We start from the raw sequence: 18,298 nt of genomic DNA on the forward strand, positions 1-18,298 counted from the left end.
ATAGATTTGAAGAAGTCCATCCCACCCCCGCACGCGCGCCCCCCATTCTTTCCAGACAGAGCAGTTGTAAATGCGAGGCTGAGTCCGCCCCGAGAGCCTTAGGGCACCTTCCTCTTTGCTGTGTGTGTGTGTGTGTGTGTGTGTGTGTGTGTGTGTGTGTGTGTGTGTGTGTATGTGCGCGCGCGCGTGTCTAGCTCTCTCTTTCCCTCAGTCTGTGCCTCTGTATGTGTGTGTGAGTGTGTGTGTGTGACAGGGAGAGAGAGAGAGAGAGCGCGAGAGGAGAGCGAGAGAGCGAGCTGCGAGCTGTGCTGCCTCCGCCGCTGCCCTTTGATCCCGACATTAGTGTTAGGGGCTCGGAGACACAGCGCGCGGCCATAGACACCGCCGCACCGGCGCTCATTTATTTATACCTCCCATCACACGCGAGCACAGGACACACACACACTCACACCTATTAGATCCGTTTCCATTGAAGAATATTACGCTCGGGGACAAGCCAGGTGCACGACCAAAAAAATTAAAAAAAAAAAAGAAAAAGAAAAAAAAGAAAGAAAGAAAGGAAAGAAAAGAAGAAAACCCCTCTTCTGGCTCCAGGAAACAAGCTTCAACCCATTGCACACACCGGAGAGAAGGGGTTTCCCCCTGCCCGCCCCCCAACTACCTCCCCGCTCCTGCCAGTGTCTGCCTGTCTGCCCCCACGGGGGTTTATTTGATCTCACATTAACCGAGGAGGAGAATGTGAGAAAAGGGGGAAAATGCCCAGGAGGAAGCAGGAGCAGCCCAAGCGCCTTCCCTCACGTAAGTCATCCCTTCTCCACCTCCTCTCGTGCCATTTTCTCGCCCTCCCTCTCCTCTTTCCCCTCCGCAGCCTCCGCCGTTGTTTTCTGCATTAGTTTAGGGTTACAGAGGTGAAACTGACAAAGACACAGCCCGGGTTACTCCTCGTTTAGGTCTATGCCGAGGCAGCCATGTTGGTGATGATCAGCCCCGTGCCCTTTCTATTCTCTCTCTCTCTTTTTCTTTCTTTCTCTCGCCCCCCTCTTTTTTTCCTTGAGATCGGGCTTTTTTACCCCGTTCCCTCTCCCTCCCCCTCCTCACTCCGGGTTGCGGGGGAGGGGGCGAGAGGAGGGAGGAGGGGAGTAGTGTGGATGCCGGGTTTTTGTCGCGGGTGGGGGGAGGTGGGAGAGGTTGCAATCTTGAAAAAAGAAATTCTGTGTGGATCCCGGTGCCCGAGGGTGCGGGGTCGGGGCGCGCGCCGGGCCGGGGCCGTGACATGGCGATTGGGGGTGTTGGGGCGAGGGCGCGCGGCCGCCAGCCGGGCTGGGGACCGGAGAGGTCGGTCTCCGGCTAAAGGTTGCGCCGGGGTGGGTCGGCCGCGGAGCCGCTGGCGGCTGGAGCTGGAGGCGGAGGTGGAGGCGGCGGCGGAGGGGGAGCCGGGGGCGGCCGAGGAGGGTGTGGGGGTGCCGGGGGGCGCGGGCGGCCGATCGGGGGGGCGAGGCCGGGCAGCAGAGCGGATGTGGGGTGCGGGAGCCGCGCCGAGGCTGAGGCGAGGCAGCCAGGGCGGCGCGCGGCGCGCGAGGTCCCTGCAGAGCCGAGGGGAGGGCGGAGCAGGGCTCCCGGCCGCAATAAAATGCGGGGTCAGGCGGAGCAGACGGAGCCGGGGCGACTCGGGCTCGTAGACCCCCCTCCCTGGCCAGCCCGAGCAGAGTCCGAGACTAAAGTGCATCCCAGCCCTCCTGGCGGTAGCCACACACGCCAACTGGAGACTCGCGCCGGGCTGCGCGGCCGGGTCCCCGTCCCCTCCTCCACCCGCGCCTCGGGTCCCTCTGCGCCGCCCTCCCGCTTTTCTTTGCGAGACTCTTAACTTTTCCCCCACTCCCTCTCGGGCTCCCCCCTCGTCCCCCCAAGCTCTCTCTCCGCTCGGAGTGTTCCGAGATGCTGCTGAAGCTAAAAGTGAAGGAGAAAGAAGCAACTAAAAATATCCCCCCGGGGCCGCCCGGCTCCTTGAATGCAGGGGAGAGGGGGCAGGGGAGAAGGCGTGGGGCGGGGTGGCGGGAGGAGGGGACGCGGGAGGCGCCGGAGGGAGGGGTCGGGGGAGACGGAGGGTCAGTTTCTCCTCTTTCCCCCCCACCTCCCCGCGCTGCTCCCCTCTCCTGGGCGGCTTGGCTCTGCTCAGAGCCCGATCCTGCAAAACCCGGGCTGGGGGCGGGAGTGGAGCTGGAGTGCCCGCCCGCGCGAGTGTCAGGCCGACGTGGTCGGTCACCTGAAGTTCACGGAGGGTGGGGGAAGGGTTAAGGTTATGGTGTCTCGGGTTCTGTGTGAGCGTGTGTTTCCGCCGCAGACGGGCGAGCGCGATCGATCTCCCCCTCGTGAAATCTCCGCGGCGGTGCCCACGCGAGGGGGCCGCGGGGCTGCCGTGGCCCCGGCGGGCACGGAGGCACCCGGGCCGTGTCCGGAGTGGCGAGCAAGGGCACGCGCGGGCATTCCGCTCCGCAAACATTCCTCTTTTCTTCCCCCTTCCCGGTACGCAAGGAGTCGACGCACTGGGCTCGGGTTGAGCTTTTTTTTCCCCTTCCTTTAGGGAAAAAAAAAAATGCCCCCTTGCAGTCCTTTCTTCGCCTGCCCGCTAGAGGTTCTGAGGATAATATCACATATGTAATATATATGCACATAATATCACTCGCAGGCGGTTGTGTGTGCAGGAAAATTTTGTGCGAGGAGGAGAAGGCGGCGCAGTCGGGGCGGGCGAGGCGGGAGGCTCCGCGCTGCGATTCACAGAAAACTCGCAGCAGTTGGTGGAAGTGTGCGTGCACATGGCCGGTCCGGGCGCCCCTCTCCTCGGACGCGCGTGGGCAGGGAGGGGAGGCTGGTGTCCCGGGCGGGCGCCACCGCGGGAGGCTTGCCCTGCTCGCACAAAATGGGCTTCAGTGTTCTCTGCGAACTTGCCCTTAGATGGCAACTTTGGGAGCTGATGAGCTTATGAGCGAAACCGGGGCGGTTAGGTTACTTGGTCATATTCCTTTCTTTTCTTCTCCCCCTGCTTAAAAAAAATGTTGGCGGAGTTAGAGGGAGGGTGGGAGAGGAGAAGGGATTTATCAGTTTAGGCTGAGGTTGCTAGAACGCCGCCCCTCCCGTGGTAAACGGAGCAGCCGGGGCAGCTGCAGCCTGCCCTGCTGGTGACCTTGACCCTGACCTCCTGCGACTACCCTCAGTCTGAGAGGAAATTCAGGCTCCATTTTAGCTCGGGTGTCTGGTGGGCCTCTCCTGCGGGTTTCTGCCTGTTGATGAAGTTGTCTTTTGAGAGTGGGTTCCTTTCTCGTTCTCTTATTGAATACTGTTATCTTCTCACTTTAAAAAGAAATCACCTCTCTCTCTCTAGCAGTCACATTAAGCTACTTTTACCTAAGTCAGAAGCATTTTACTTTTGGAAGCACAGCAAACCGGTGTCGTCGTAACCCACCCCCCCCCCCTTTTCAGGGAAGCCTTAATTAATTTGTAAAGCGTTTCCACCACTTTTTGCATTGAATGGATTTTTTTTTTGGTGAATATGTTCTGCCTTTTCTAAGCTGGGGGGGGGGTGTTACACGTGTTTTATAAGCAATTTACATTTTGACTAGAGCAATTTCTGGGCAAATGATGTATTATGCAAGTCAGGCACAGTAACCCAGGTCTTGCTAAGAGCCCAGTGAGGATCCCAGAAACTTGAAAGTGATATAGAGACATAAGGCATACCGACTTGGGGAAGAGTGAATGTTAGACTAGTCCATCTAGACAGACAGAATGTCGCTGTCTGTCTCCGTCCTGGTTTTCAGTACTGAGCTGTTACTCGTGTGAGAAAAACGCCCCTTCTCTGGGAGAACTACGCTGTGTCAAGGTTAAAAGGCAGCTGAGTCTGGAGAGTCGGGGTGCCTGGTGGAAGTCATCTTGGAGTTTTAAGGAGTTATGTAGAGGCAGATCTAAAAGTTGGCCCTAAAAAAAAGTGATGTGTCTTGTAGTTGAGGCAAGGAGGTGACTAAATGAAGGAGCTGGAGAAATTTAAATTGCTTCTGAAGCCAAAGAGCACTTGAATAAAGGCAGAAGTTACCAAAGCCACTGTTGGTGTGTTGGTTTTAAAACTGAAAGCACCTGTAAGCATGTAAGAAATGTCACACGTGTGTGTGAGACACACACACATACACACGCTCTCCCACACAACACTTGTGCTGTTAAATGCTTTTCATTTCTGCCAGCACTCTTTACCTGAGTGCCCTCGCAATATGGCTGCCACATACAGATGTGTTCTGTGAGTGGAGTTCTTTCGTGTTGAACAACACTGTCCAGGAACAGTCTGGCCCCGCAAAGCCCACTGCCTTCCCACTGGACAGCGCAGACACTAGGGAACCTGGACGGTCCATCATAGAGTAGATTAGTCCTGGAAATCCAGACGAGCACTTGGTATTATCTGATACCAAGTCTGGGGTGAGCCTTGGCTCCTGGCATGGAGTACTAGCAATTCCCCAGGCTGGGCTCTGGCCTGCTAAGGTTTCCTAGTTCCTTCTGTTCAGCTAGACACCCCTGGGACTGTTCAGAACCAAATTAGCTTTGGAGATGGGCGAGCCTTTAACCTGACACTCCTAACCTTAGCCTTGAGTTTCTGGTTTAAAATTCTGTAGTCCTTTCCTTCTGGGCCTCAAAAGTAAGTGTGTGTGTGTGTGTGTGTGTGTGTGTGTGTGTGTGTGTGTTAGTTTATGTTACATGGGTCTCCTCATGCATACACAGAAAAAGTGGTATGTGTCCTATGGAGATGAAGTGTCTACATGTCACAGAGAAGGGCTGTACTAACTTCTGGAGGTACCACCCAGCCAAAATGTTAAGTCTACATTATATTTGAGGGTTAGGTTTAAAGATTATTATTCAAAATAAAGGCTTCTGTTTCGTTTCTTGGTTTAATGCAATAGTTTTCATTTGGGGATCTAAAATGTGACTCCACTGCTGTTGATGGTTTGTTCACAAAAGTTCTTTCATTAATAGAATTCAGTGCCAGCTCCAAAGGAAGGCCCAGAGGGCCTTCGAGCTGAGCCAGGCGCTCACCTCTATCAGAATCCCAAATAGTGTAACTTAAGAAGCTCTGGCCATCACGAAAGGAAGGGAGGGAAGCTGTGTGGCAGACTGGGACTTCCCAAGCATTATGTGTGGGATCCTGAAGCTAAGAGGGAGGACCAGGAAGGTCACTGTGGTTCAGTTATTGCATCTGTAGCCCCTTACCGGTGGCAACTGGCACTTTAAAATTTCCCCATCAGCCCCAGTTTACCCATACACACAGATGAGGTGAGACTCTGTCCTATTTACCGTGGGGATTTGCCTGATTCCTATTCCCTAGGGGGAGCATGAAGAAAAAGTTAATGAAACAGTTGTTTTATTATTCCAGTATTTTCACTGTTTACTCAGTTGTGGATCAAGATCAGTACAGGTTGCTGTGTTCTCCTTTAACGAACGCCGCTCTCTAGTAAAACTGGGAAGCAGAATGACTGGAAAGCAACTGGATCCTTTGTTTTTTTGCTTTTATGAGTCAGTTTCTCTCTGTCTCTCTGTGTGGCGTGTGGGGGGGCGTGGCAAAGGAAAGGAACTTAACTCGGCTTTTATTTCTTACTGATTTTTGCAGTGACCAGGCACTATGACCTGACTAACCCATGGGGAACTCTTTCAGTCCGAAGTAGCAGAGTATTTTATAGCTCTTGTCAGACAGGTCTAATGACTCTGAGGAATCTAATGATTCTGGGGATCATTGCTATCTGTTTCCCCAAAGGAGCACCCATGCATCTCTAACACAGTAAGGAGACGATCACAGGCTTTCCCATTAAAATACAGAAGATTGCTCAAAAAAAAAAAATCACATTCCCTCAAATGCTTCAAAATAGTTTCTAATAAAAAAATTGATTTTTAATTTAGCTGTGCTGTCACCTCGCTCTCAAGATGGCACAGCTGGAGTGAGTTGAGAAGTCTCTCTCATAAGGCGTTAGGGTATCACACTGGAGAAGTCTAAATTGCACAGCTTTCTGCTCACCCGAGTGCCACTGCGCACTTTGTAGTTGAGAATCTTTGGATGGCCTCTGGTAGGGGGTTCTCAGGGAGCTGTGGACAATCTCTGCTTGGAGGGATGTGCAGAACGAGACATACATAGTTGTGTGCCCAAAGAGAGAGTATGCACTGGGATACCCAGGCAGGTTCCTGGGTTTAAACGTTGCTTATCAATTAGTAGCAACATGGATTTGGAGATAAAGCTAGATTAGAAGTATGTGGTGGTGGTGGTTGGGGTTGGCAAAGCAGTTTATTTAATAATCCCAATAGTCAGGGTTCAGATCATGCCTGGGCACGAAGTTTACGAAAGGGAAAAAGTTCTGTTATCCAATGCCCCTAATTCTGGCCACTCATGTGTAAATCGGAAGAGCATTTGTCCTCCGTGACTGGAATTACTGTAAAACAATGCCTTTGGTCGGATACTTTATTAAACAACACAACTTTTTTCATAGTTGTTTTGATTAAAAAGCTCAAAATCAGGGTGACCACAGATCTGGTGTTATGTGGTAAAGACTCCCGTCTCTTCTCCGACAGTGCTGCCTTCTGGTGTACTCAGTAGTGGAAGGGGTGACTAAGTGGCTGGGGGCCTCTTTTGTCACGGTTCTGCCCCTATGACCCAGCCGCCCTGGAAAGACCGTCCTTCTGACACTATCGTCCTGGGGTGAAGTTTCAATAAAGAAGTTGTTCGGAGAGTAGGATGCAGGGTCAGCCTATATATTGCCCACGGTCTGTTGGAAAGGATGGAGGTGCCCACCTTGCTGCACTGTGTGAGGCTTGCTTAGTGCTATGACTGGTGACCAAGGCCATCAGCAGGGGCTGAATGATGCCATCTTACTCTGAAGAAGTTAAAATATCCGTTAGTCGTCATTTGAAATCGCCCTGTCCTCTCCCTTTTTAAATCTCTGGCGGAATATTAGGATCCGAGAGTCAACAACAAACAGAGCATCCTGGTGCTGAGCTTGCTATTCCAAGTGATATATCAGTAATTTTCTATAATTTAATCAGACTGGTGGCAGACCAAGGTAATGAGAGTGTGACCTACAAAATGGGACTTTGGGGTATGTTAAAGGGTTCTAGCATGAGCGTTTATGCTGCTGAGGGCTCTTTTGGAAAGGAATAGAACTTGGGTTTTTATTTATTGGAAAGAAATTCAGACAGGGTCTACTTATGGTAAGAGGTGTGCGCGCGTGTGTGTGTGTGTGTGTCTGTATGTGTGTGTGTGTGTGTGTGTGTGTGTGTGTGTGTTTCTTTGACTTCATTACTTAATTTGGCCCTGGCAATATACCCATTAAAGTTCTATTTTGGGGGTTCAGCCTTGTGAATGCTGCTGCCCTCCCATCCACTCTTTCCTGCCTCCTCCTTTGGAAGGTGTAGCTTAGTAATTCATACCATCTAGGGCTAAGGGTAGGGAGCGCTCTATGGTTCAAGATAGCTGAGATGTCTTCTGTCATATTTTATAAGAAAATAATGCACAATGCACAGATGCTGGGAACAACTGAGAGTGTTTGATGGGCTAAGTTTCTAGCCGCTGTCTCCCTTCCGTTGGTGAGTTTGGTATTTCTACCCTCTGTCTGGAGATGTTGTGTTTATGATACTGGAGAACAGTGTATGAGGAGGAGCGGAAGTGGGGCCTGTCTGATGGCTCTTGTTGGGTAGACCTGATGCAGATGCAAGGGAACTTCAGAGATTGCAGTCAGACTTTACCTTGATGCTCATCATAAGCCACATGGGTGCATATTGCTGTTTATTTTCTAAACATCAACCTAATTGTACACACACACACACACACACACGCACACGCATGCACACACACTGTGGTGTGGCTAATTTATGAAGTGCACAGTGATACCTTTCCATAGCCTGAGGTCAGAATGAGACCGTTAGAGAGTCTGCTTTTCCAAATAGTGACCTAAGGTTATATTAAATCAAGGATGCAAGTGGCTTGATTCTGTATACCTAAAAAGGATATTTTCTTCAACTGTTCAGTGCCTTCTGATAGCAAAGACGGCCTTTGCCACCAAAGTTCTGCCTCTGTGGTTCTTACATGGTCAGGTCCTCTGCCTCTATTTTAAAGAAAAATCAAGGCATTGAAAGATGTCGCTCAGTTGTAGAGTGCTGGCCTAGGATGTGTGAGGACCTGGGTTCAGTTCCTAACACATCCCAGGAAGAGCAAACCCAGTCCATTTCTCTGTCAGTAAAGGAATAGATTTAGAGGCCTCTGAGCTTGTGAAACCAAGCCCCAGTAACTTCTGCCTTCTCCTTCTAATTTCTGTGCAGGTCAGAAAAGTGGCTAGACCCCTTAGAAGCAGGGTGTGAGGGAACAGAAGGTGAGAGCGAGAGGTGTGCCTTTCAGGGTGGATTGTTTTGAGTGCTCTGGAGAAGTTGGCCTTCAAAGGGGACTGAGGAAGGCCAGGAGAAAACACTTTTCCATGGTGGATCAGTAGTACTCAACTTCTCTGAGCCTTTGAAACAAGCTGCCGTGCTTATGGAGGGTGAGAGTTTTCTCAAGTTAAGGAGTCTGGGGGTGGGTTTTAAAAAGCTCTTGTTTTGTAATGAGAGAGAGCAAATATCCTCTGTGACTTTGGCCTCTTTTCCCTTCGCTGCACACTGTATGAGTAAAGTGAAAACAAAGGGCTCATGTGCTTTTGAAGTTCACGGGGTAGCGGTCAAGTGCACAGGCTCTCGTGCTGGGCTGTTCAGATCCCAGCTCTGCTACTGGCTAGCTGTGTGACCTTGGACAAATGACTTAACTTCTCTGTCATCAAGTTTCTTCAGCTTTAGCGGTAACAGTTCCCGTATCTTTAGAGTCATCATTAGGACTGTCTAAATACATATAAATATTATATATATATAAAGCCATGCCTAATTAGTGCCTGCTACATAGGAAGAATGAAGTCAGTAGAATATGCACAGAAGCACGTGAAACATGCTTGTATGTGTAGATTGTGATTAGCCAAAATTCCAATCTCGAAGTTCGTTTGGCAGTTTCTGTGTTTTTAATTTTTGTCCTGTTTTTTCATGGCTCTCATTAGTGGAGTGAGTAATAACAATATAATATGGTAAAGTTCATTTATGAGGCTATTATTGCGGGGCTGAACTAACACTTATTCTGCAGGCCAACAATATTATAATAGGGCTGTTGCTGGAGGAATGAGTTGCTTTGTGTATATGATTTGGCCAGAATCATATCTAAGTTGTGCAATAGCCATATGAATTATGACAGGATTTTACTGGAAGGTAAGGACAATGAATCCTCTTACAGTGACCTCCAGTGAAACTGAAGGAAGGAGAGGTGTTTAATGAAGGTTTGTTAGTCATTCGGTCAACAGGCAGTCTGCGGATTAGAATGACCGAGAGGAAACTGACACTGGGCTTTACAAATGTTGCATGGGTCACAGTTCAGAGTTGGCACAAATCAGAGACAGTGAGTTTCCTGTCTCTAATCACAGGGACCAGTCCAAGAGAGCATATCCCACGGATCTGAAAATCTTGAGGGGTGTGTGTCTGTTGCGTGATCGTTCATGCTACAGGCCACAGACAGGAGCCACTCTTGTGTGTTCTGACTCACACACCATGTCTAAAACTTCAGACAGCATTTTGGAAATTGGAGATTTTACATACACACACACACACACACACACACACACACACACACAGAGACATATATTTCCAGCTTCTTCTGAACACTTGGAAGTGCAGGCAGCTCCAGCCCACCTCCCCACATGGCAGCAATCTGTTGTAGTTAGTGGCGGCTGTCTCCTTCCCAGGGCATGTGCTCGTCAGTCTGCCACAGTTCCTGCCACTCGGCCACTGTGTCCCCATATGTAGGTACACCTGCGCACCTCCCCTGTCTCTTTCCTGGCCATCCCTGAAGGCAATTGGATTAGGAGCTGTTCTGCATTTGGAAGCATTTTCTGATCTTTTAATCATTTTCTGACAGCACCCTGTCAATGGTACTGCGAACCCTATTGTAGGTCGGATTTCAGGAAGCACCACCAGGTAGGGGTCCAGGTCCTGGCTATGCCGCACCTTACCTGGGACGGTAGCAAGTGGCTCTGCCTGGTTTTCTCACTTGCAAAATGGTTGAAGGCAGGTTCTAAGAGGGGGCTGCATGAGTTCATGTCCATAAAATTTTATATGTATGCCCAACATGTAGTGTGTATTCCGTAGTGGCTGGTGGCACTGGTACACCTGAGAGGTGGCCGCATTCCAGCTGAGGAGCCCTGGGATTTCTCACTTTGTGCTTGGATAATCATACTGCCTTTCCGTTTCTGATCACCGTTAGGCAGCTCAAATCTGCGGTTGTCCGTGAGCCTTGGGAGTCTAGAAGACACAGACACCCCCAGACTTAATTCACTTGGCTTGGAGGCAACCTTTGTAAAATTAAGTTCCCCAGACATCTAAATGAAGAGCCAGAGCTGAGGATTCCTGAATTAGCCAGGACAATCCCACTCTGGGATGATGTCATCTCAGCCACCAAGATATGAGGCTTTGAGTCCAGGCAAGTAAGTGACCATACTTCGTTAGTTCTTAAAAACCGGGACTTGATCAACTGGCTTTAGCTTGTCCAGGCTGGTAAACAAAGGCCCAAGGGAGAACCTGCGTTGGTTAGAAAACCGAGTTTGCGTCGTCCCTCACGTGTGTCCACCCCACCGCCAGAGCACAGCCTTCTCTCTCTCTTTCCACCAAGACTTCTGTGCTCTGTGGCCTTGGGAAAGTTATTTAACCGCTGTGCTGCTGAAGTGATTTCACCGTGTGAAGTGGCTAACACTGCTTTACCCTAACATCTTGTTTTTGTGGCTTTGGTTCCGAAAGCTGTTTCTCTGGTATCATTTGCCTGTGAAGCAGGTGGAGGGGAACAGCTTCTCACAGTTATTGGCAGAAAGGGAGAAACTGAGTCAGAGAGAGACAAGCAGCTCAAGGCTAGCTACATCAGGGCTGCCAGAGGCAGGGCCTGTGATAGGTCCCGAGTGGCTGAGGGCCACCAGGTCTCCCTGGGTCTTGCTTCACAGTAGCTCAGAGATCATGTCCTGTGTGTCTTCAGAACACTTGGATTTACATGATTCATGAAAGCGACCACTAATAGCGACCACTTCTTTCCTTGAAGATTCTAGATCTGGGCTTTTGACCTTAGTCAAACGGTGGCGTGCAGTGTGCATCAGGGACCTGATCTGACGCTCAGTGCTTGTGTGGCCTCTGGGGTGGGGTACACTTAGGCTTCTCCTCTGCCCTTGTTTGGTCTCCGCTCTGACCAGCAGGTCTCTTTAGAGCAGGAGCTGCGCTGTATGAGAGAAAGGACTGTTCTGAGATTCTATGCTCCAGAAAAGCCTCCTCTGGAAGACAGTGAACTTCAACTACGAACTTGTTGATTTGAATATGACCTTAGAAAGGGAGAGATCAAATTATAGTTACTTGGTTTCTGATGATTGTGGGAGGAGAAATTTCACAGTTCCACAGTAGTGTTTGGGTTTGGTTAGACTGCCTCATTATAGACGTGGTGCAGGTCTGTGAGTTGCCTGTCTCTGTCTTGAGACTCTGGCTGTGTGGTCTGGACTGAACTCACTATGCTCTCCTAGCCTTGACTCATGATCTCCTGGCCTCAACTTCCCTAGTGCTGGGATCATGCATGTGCCCACCATGTCAGTTTAAAGGTGGTTTAAGAATCCCATGGTCTCGATAAAGCTGGAACCAGAGAAATCTTTGACAAGATGATGACCTATTGAGCGACTAAATTGAGCCAATGAAAAGCAATTCAGCTCTGAATCAAGGTCTGGTATGTGTGAGAAGCTGCTTCAGCCCCCTCTGGAGGGGTTGTCCAAGGATGGCCAGTCATCTGGAGTAGGATAGGAAGAAGTGTGAACTTCTTATTAATAACTGTATTGACTTTTGGGGGGAGAGCTTGGGATCTTATGCACCGAACCCCATCCCTTTCAAGTCACGATGTTCAAGATTTATGTAATGCATATGAATGTTTTGCCCTCATATGTATGTGCACCATGTGAGTGCACAAAGGTCAACAGAAGGCCTCAGATGCACTGGCACTGGAATTACAAACGGTTGTGAGCCACCATGTGGGTGCTGGGAGTTGAACGCAGTCCTCTGCAAAAGCAACAAGTGTTCTGAACCACGGATCTATGTCTCTAGCCTCTTATATTGGCCTTTAATGAAAAAGTAACACATGCTTAATATAACTAATTAACTCTAGATACAAATGTTTAAGATGCATTAAGTCCCCTTCTTTCAACTTCCATCCCTGCTGCAGTTAAGAAATAGTATTTAAAATTCAGCATCTGTTTGAAATATGGATGCATTTGCATATGGTTGCCTCATGGAATTTCAGGGCCACACTCAAAACAAGGGTGCTCCATTACTCCTGTAAATGGATGGACTTATAGCTCCAGTATTGAACCCAGATTGAATGCTCTGATGTAAAAGTGAAATTGGTAAACTATTCACCAGAAGGAAGGCAGGAAGATTGTTGTAAACTCTTGAAGTCATCATCCGAAGAATTAATAATTGAACAATTGGGAGTGCTTTATCTGAAAGGGGGAGCGGATCAAAATCATCTTGCTATCTACAGCCAAAGGCATGGAGTTCTGTTGGCAATAAAGGGAATGACGTTCTAGGGCTGTCATCTGTGTTCCGTTGTCTATTCAGATGGCAACTGATGCTTTTCTTGTACATTCCTGCCTTCAGTCCCCCAGCAGAATGGAGGTGTTCGCATCAGGACTGGGGATATGTGGAGTTTAGCAAGTAGTTTGGGGGTGTACTTAGTCTTAAGAGCCTAGTGGAGACTGGGAGGGGGGGATGCTCTAGTTCAGCCTGAAAATTGTTTTCTTAAGCAAAGGAGTTGCCAAGCAGAAAAGGTCCCAGGACAAATTGGATGAAAGTTAGCGAGGAGGATAATTTTTATTTGATGAGACGAAAAGTGTTATTGAAGCTGGGTGGTGGTGGCATGTGCCTTTAATCCTAGCACTGGAGAGACAGCTAGCAGATATCTGAGTTCAAGGCCAGCCTGGTCTACAAAGAGAGTTCCAGGACAACCAGGGCTCCACAGAGGAACCCTGTCTCAAAAAACAAAACCAGAGGGCAGGGGAGATGAGGGAGAGAGGGAGGGAAGGAGGGAGGGAAGGAGGGAGGGAGAGAGAGAGAGAGAGAGAAAGAGAGAGAGAGAGGTATATTGAATACTAAAAACAAAACAAACAACAGAGCCCCCATTCCAATGGATGTGATGACATATACCTGTAATCCAGGGCTTGAGAGGCTGAGGCAAGAGAACTATAAGTTCAAGTTAGTCCATCAGTCAATCAATAAGCAAAAAAAACCAAAACCCTGCTCCCTCCCCTCAAAGCGCCAGCAACTCTCCAACATTGAGATAAATCCTGTGTGTATGGAGAAGTTCACTTAACCTGTCTGTCAGGGATGGATTTCTAGGGACTTCTGTTATTAAGTTTGGGGGCACAGTGGTAAGAAGTATTGAACTCTAAAACAACCTTGTTTTGCGAGAAAGAATTTTATAAAGGAAGCATTGCTCTGCTGACTTCCCTATTATCAGTGTAAAACTGGAACCCGTTCTCACCTTGGGGACACCTCTTTCAATAGCTGAACTGTTAGCTTTTTGGTGTTCCAAAGTACTGTGGCCGACACAAGGTATCACAGTGGAGCCAGGTGCTGGAGATCTCGTGGGAACTGCGTCCCCATGTTCTGTTGACTGCTTACATGGGCTTAAGCACAGAACTCTGAAAAGCACACCCCACCATAGTGTCTTTGTATGTAGTATGATACAATCAGCAGACACATACAAAGAGACATTCTAACAAGCATGGGACAGTATTCTGTGACTTTGTATGCAACAACATTCTGTAATGTTTGTGCAGAAGTTTGTGGGGACACAGCCTAAGAGGGACGGGTAAAAGATTCCTGCTCCTGGCATCAGAAGCGTCCACAAGGACATGGTGGATTTGGATGCTGAGGAGAGAGAACATTCCAAATAGAAGAAATAACAGCAGCCAAGAGAGGTTGAAAGGAACCCAGAATAATAAGAAGCCACTGAAAGGAGAAGTGTTCCTAAACCCGGAAAGATAGAAGGCCAGGCAAAGGTGGTTAGAGAGGAGGCTTCAAGTAGCTCAGAAATCAGTCATGGAGTGTGGTCTTCCCTGTGGTAAGATGGGGTGGAGGGTGTGGGTTCATGAAGGAGGTCACCTTTCAAAACAGAGAGGTCTCAGTTGAAAAAGCATAGGACGAATGGCTGTGGATCCACCATTATGATATCTAGGAAGAGAGAACCTTGCACTAGGAGGGCTTCTTGGGGCTCCCCTTCTTGCCCCCCTTTCACCTCTACCATAATTGGTCAGAAAGTTCTAGTTCAGGGGCTGTGAGGACAACTGGGTGGATAAAGTGCTTCTATTCAAGCATGAGGATACAGAGTTAAGATCCCCAGCACCCTCGGGAGAAGCTGGGGAGGTGAGGGGCCTGCCTACAATGCCAGCACTTGGGAGGTGGAGATAGACCTTCTGGGCACGCTGGTTAGCTACATCAGCCATACTGAAGCTCCAGCTTCAGCGAGAGACCCTGCCTCAGTAACCACAGTGAAAGGTAATAGAAGATGTTTTCAACTTCTGGCTTCTATGCGCTCATGCACGCATGTACCTGTAGATGTGTGCTGCACATGTGGGGAAAGAAAGGTCTAGTGCATTGCCTTTTACAAGAGAAGACGTGTCTAACTTACACATCTGCAGTGAAACACAGTGAAGAAAGGTCTAGTGCATTGCCTTTTACAAGAGAAGACGTGTCTAACTTACACATCTGCAGTGAAACACAGTGAAGAAAGGTCTAGTGCATTGCCTTTTACAAGAGAAGACGTGTCTAACTTACACATCTGCAGTGAAACACAGTGAAGAAAGGCTACCAGTAAAAGCAGTGTAATGAGTGAGACTGTCCGGGTATATCCTTCCCTGTTACCCCCACAACTCTTCATTTTTACCCCAATTTCAGTCAGTTGGTTCCTTTGCATTCTAACTCTCTTCGAAATTTATAAAGGTGGTAGTGTCAGGACGCTTGCCTCGTTCCGTGACTGCCTTGCTAAGACGTATCCATGTAGGTGGATGGAGCTGGGCCTCTTATTCTCAAGGCTCTAATAGGACACTGGAGAAACTCTGCAGGGGTGCTGCCATTGTTTCCACTTTCTGCAGTTAAGAACCTCCATAGAAGGGCTGGAGAGATGGCTCAGTGGTTAAGAGCACTGGCTGCTCTTCCAAAGGTCCTGAGTTCAATTCCCAGCAACCACATGGTGGCTCACAACCATCTGTAACAAGATCTGGCACCCTCCTCTGGCTTGTGGGCTTACATGGAGGCAGAATATTGTATACATAATAAATAAATAAAAATAAGTCTTTTAAAAAGAAGATCTTCCAAAAAAAAAAAAAAAACAAAACCCTCCATAGACCTGCATGTGATGTGCCTGTCATCCTGTCCCAGGTGCTTACACTGCCGAGACACTCCTCTCTCTCTCTCTCTCTCTCTCTCTCTCTCTCTCTCTCTCTCTCTCTCTCTCTCTCTTTCTCTCTCCCCTCCCTTTTCTTTTTTCCCTTGAAAGTTTTTTTCCCATATTCTCAGGATCTTTCTAAGCCCCCTGAAGTTAATGAAGGCTGCAAAGACCTTTTGTGTATTGCCATGTATTAAAGATTGAAACAGAGAAGTTAAATGTTTCTATTGCTAAAAATAATCAATTTAACCCAGCATATGTTAATTGTAAGTAGTTTATTTTTAATAAAAGCATGTATTTTTTTTCCAAAAGTGCTTGAGTGAAGTAAGCGATGTTTGTATGTTTCTGCACATCTCTAGTAGCTGGCTCCCTAGAGGACAGCGGATTAGTGTGTCTGTCGGTGTGTTTAATCTGTCGCACCGGTTAGGGAGGAAAGTCAGCCATCACACAGTTGCATTGTCACCTGTGCAGGTAACTGTGGGCCTTCTTTGAACCACACTGAGATCTTGAAGGTTATTTGCAGCGTTGAGTCCAAACATTGCAATGAACTTTTCATGTCTGCTACATTCAAATCTGCTGAGCTGTCTTGTGTTTTGACTGGATCATCGTGTATATAATGTCAGTATCGGACATTTGGGATGTATCAACTCCCTGCATTATCTAGAGCTATGAAATTTTGGTATGTCTTATTATAAATGTAAATAATGAAATTATTTACATCTGCAAGAATGTTGTCTGAAAAAGTCTTTAAGTAGGGTATTGGGAATCCGTCAAGTTCATAGTGTAGCAAACAAGCTTTCCAAAATTTTAATGTCGCTTGAAAGCATGAATCTTATCACTGGCTGAGAACACTGTCAGCCTTTCCTTGAAGTAGTCGCTTGACTTCATTCATTTCCAAGAAATAATCTGCCAGTGGCCCACATTTGAATGCCCGTGATTTGTCAGTTATCCTTTCAATTAAAAGTAATACACCATGAAAACAGTGCCTTGCTGGGCTCCTAGGCAAACAACCATACATGTTCTTTTCCCTAGCATAGCCTCAAACCGCAGCACCAGCAGAAAGAACTGTGACTGCGTACAATATTACATCACCTGTAACAAAAAACATATTTAGTCCAAGATTAGTTTTCAGTAAAATGAGTAGTTTTTACTGCTTTGTTGGACGTTCTTAAGTGAAACCAGCACAGGTTTTTGTTTGTTTGTTTATTATTTTTTTGATAGGGTCTCACTAAATGAACATACCTTTCTTCTGTAAATACAAGTGTAGTATTGTTGGTCTGTAAAGATGCTCTGCGTTATCCGGTGACTTCCTTGCTCCTCTGTTGAAGGTGAATGCCACTGATTACCACCTGTCCTGCTTAGTCTTTTGTCAACTTGAAGAACGCTAGAGTCATTTGAGACAGGGAAACTTGACTGAGAAAGTGGCCCTGTAGATTGACCTGTGGAACCTTTCCCTGATTCGTCAACCGTGGGAGATCCCAGCCTGTTGTGGGCTGTGTTGACTCTGGGAAGATGGTCCTGAGTGATAGAAAAGCTGGCTGAGCAAGCCAGGAGAAACAGTTAAGTAAACAGTGTCCCTCCGTGGCTTCTGCTTCCATTCCTGCCTTCAGATTCTTGCCTCGACTTCCCTCAATGAACTCTGACTCAGGATATGGAAGCCAAATAAGTCCTTTCCTCCCCAAGTTGGTTTTAGTCATAATAAACCCCAAGTAAGATGCTACCTGTCCAGCTCATCTACCTCAGTGGTTTCAGAGTTACATAGACGAGATAGAACACAGCTGGTTTTCCCTCCTTCTCTTCATTCCTGGGATGCTGTCCTCATAGTTCAGACACACCTCCCACCTCCCTGTCTCATCCATCTCGTTGCACTGGTCACCATTCGTATCGACTCTCCTAACGTAGCATCTCTTCACGTCGTCATGCACCCACCTCCGGCACTGCTGTCATGTATGCTCTTACTTTTCTCCCTGATAAGTTAGTAGCTTTCCCCTGTATGTTTTTATTTGGGCTCCATCTTCCCTTCCCCTATCTCAGGGTTTATAATCCACCCTTCATGCTGCTATCTCAGGTCGGCCCTGAGCTCTTTCAGGCCTCTGCATGAAAATGAAGTTTGACCGTCTAGACCCTAAAGATACTGTCTGAGCCCCTGTAGCTCTTCCTCTTTATGTACACCTTGTTTCATGTGTACTGAGTGATTGCTTCTGCAATCCCTACTTCATGCCCCATTCACCTTTTTATGTTCATATTCTTTTCTCCACTTAGAGAGTGGCGGGGTGGCCGCTTGGCTTGATAATGTTCTCCTTTGGCTTCAGAGAGCAGAGAGGCCCTTCTTGTTTTTCCCCTCCATGGTTACAGCCACTGGGCAGAATTAGGCAACTTTTTCCTGGTTCACTTCCTGTTGTGTGCTTATTATTGTCTTTAGTGAATGGACTTATGAACATGGATTAAGTGCTCATTTTTATGCATGTTTTTATACATGTAATAGTGCCTGCTCTATAGCAGGTGGGTGATAATAAATTAATAAAAGGAGGGGTTAAAAACCAGTTGCAAAGTCAAAGAGATAGAAAATAATGCATGGAATTGCTGAAAAAGAAAAAGGAAAAGAAAGGCAAGAGTGGGAGGGAGACGAGAGAAAGGAATGAAGAGGGAGGGAGGGAGGGAAGGAGGGAAAGAGAGAGTAAAGATTCTCAAGAGAGGGAGGGAGGGGAGGAGGGAAAGAGAGAGTAAAGATTCTCAAGAGAGGGAGGGAGGGAGGGA

The 18,298-nt window shown here is 48.0% G+C and overlaps 1 protein-coding gene across 6 annotated transcripts in view; it reads left to right on the forward strand.

Annotated features, from left to right (window-relative positions):
- The first annotated feature begins 266 nt into the window (after nucleotides 1-266).
- Nucleotides 267-18,298, forward strand: part of Znf827 (zinc finger protein 827) — a 174,250-nt gene continuing 156,218 nt past the window's right edge. For all 6 annotated transcript variants that reach the window (XM_005345384.3, XM_026777695.1, XM_026777697.1 and 3 more), the window contains exon 1: nucleotides 267-798. In XM_005345384.3, coding sequence (XP_005345441.1) covers nucleotides 756-798 — 43 coding nt within the window. In that variant the 5' untranslated portion in view covers nucleotides 267-755. The remainder of the gene's footprint in view (nucleotides 799-18,298) is intronic.

Source organism: Microtus ochrogaster, chromosome 4 (genome assembly GCF_000317375.1).
Source record: "Microtus ochrogaster isolate Prairie Vole_2 chromosome 4, MicOch1.0, whole genome shotgun sequence".
NCBI lineage: Eukaryota > Metazoa > Chordata > Mammalia > Rodentia > Cricetidae > Microtus > Microtus ochrogaster.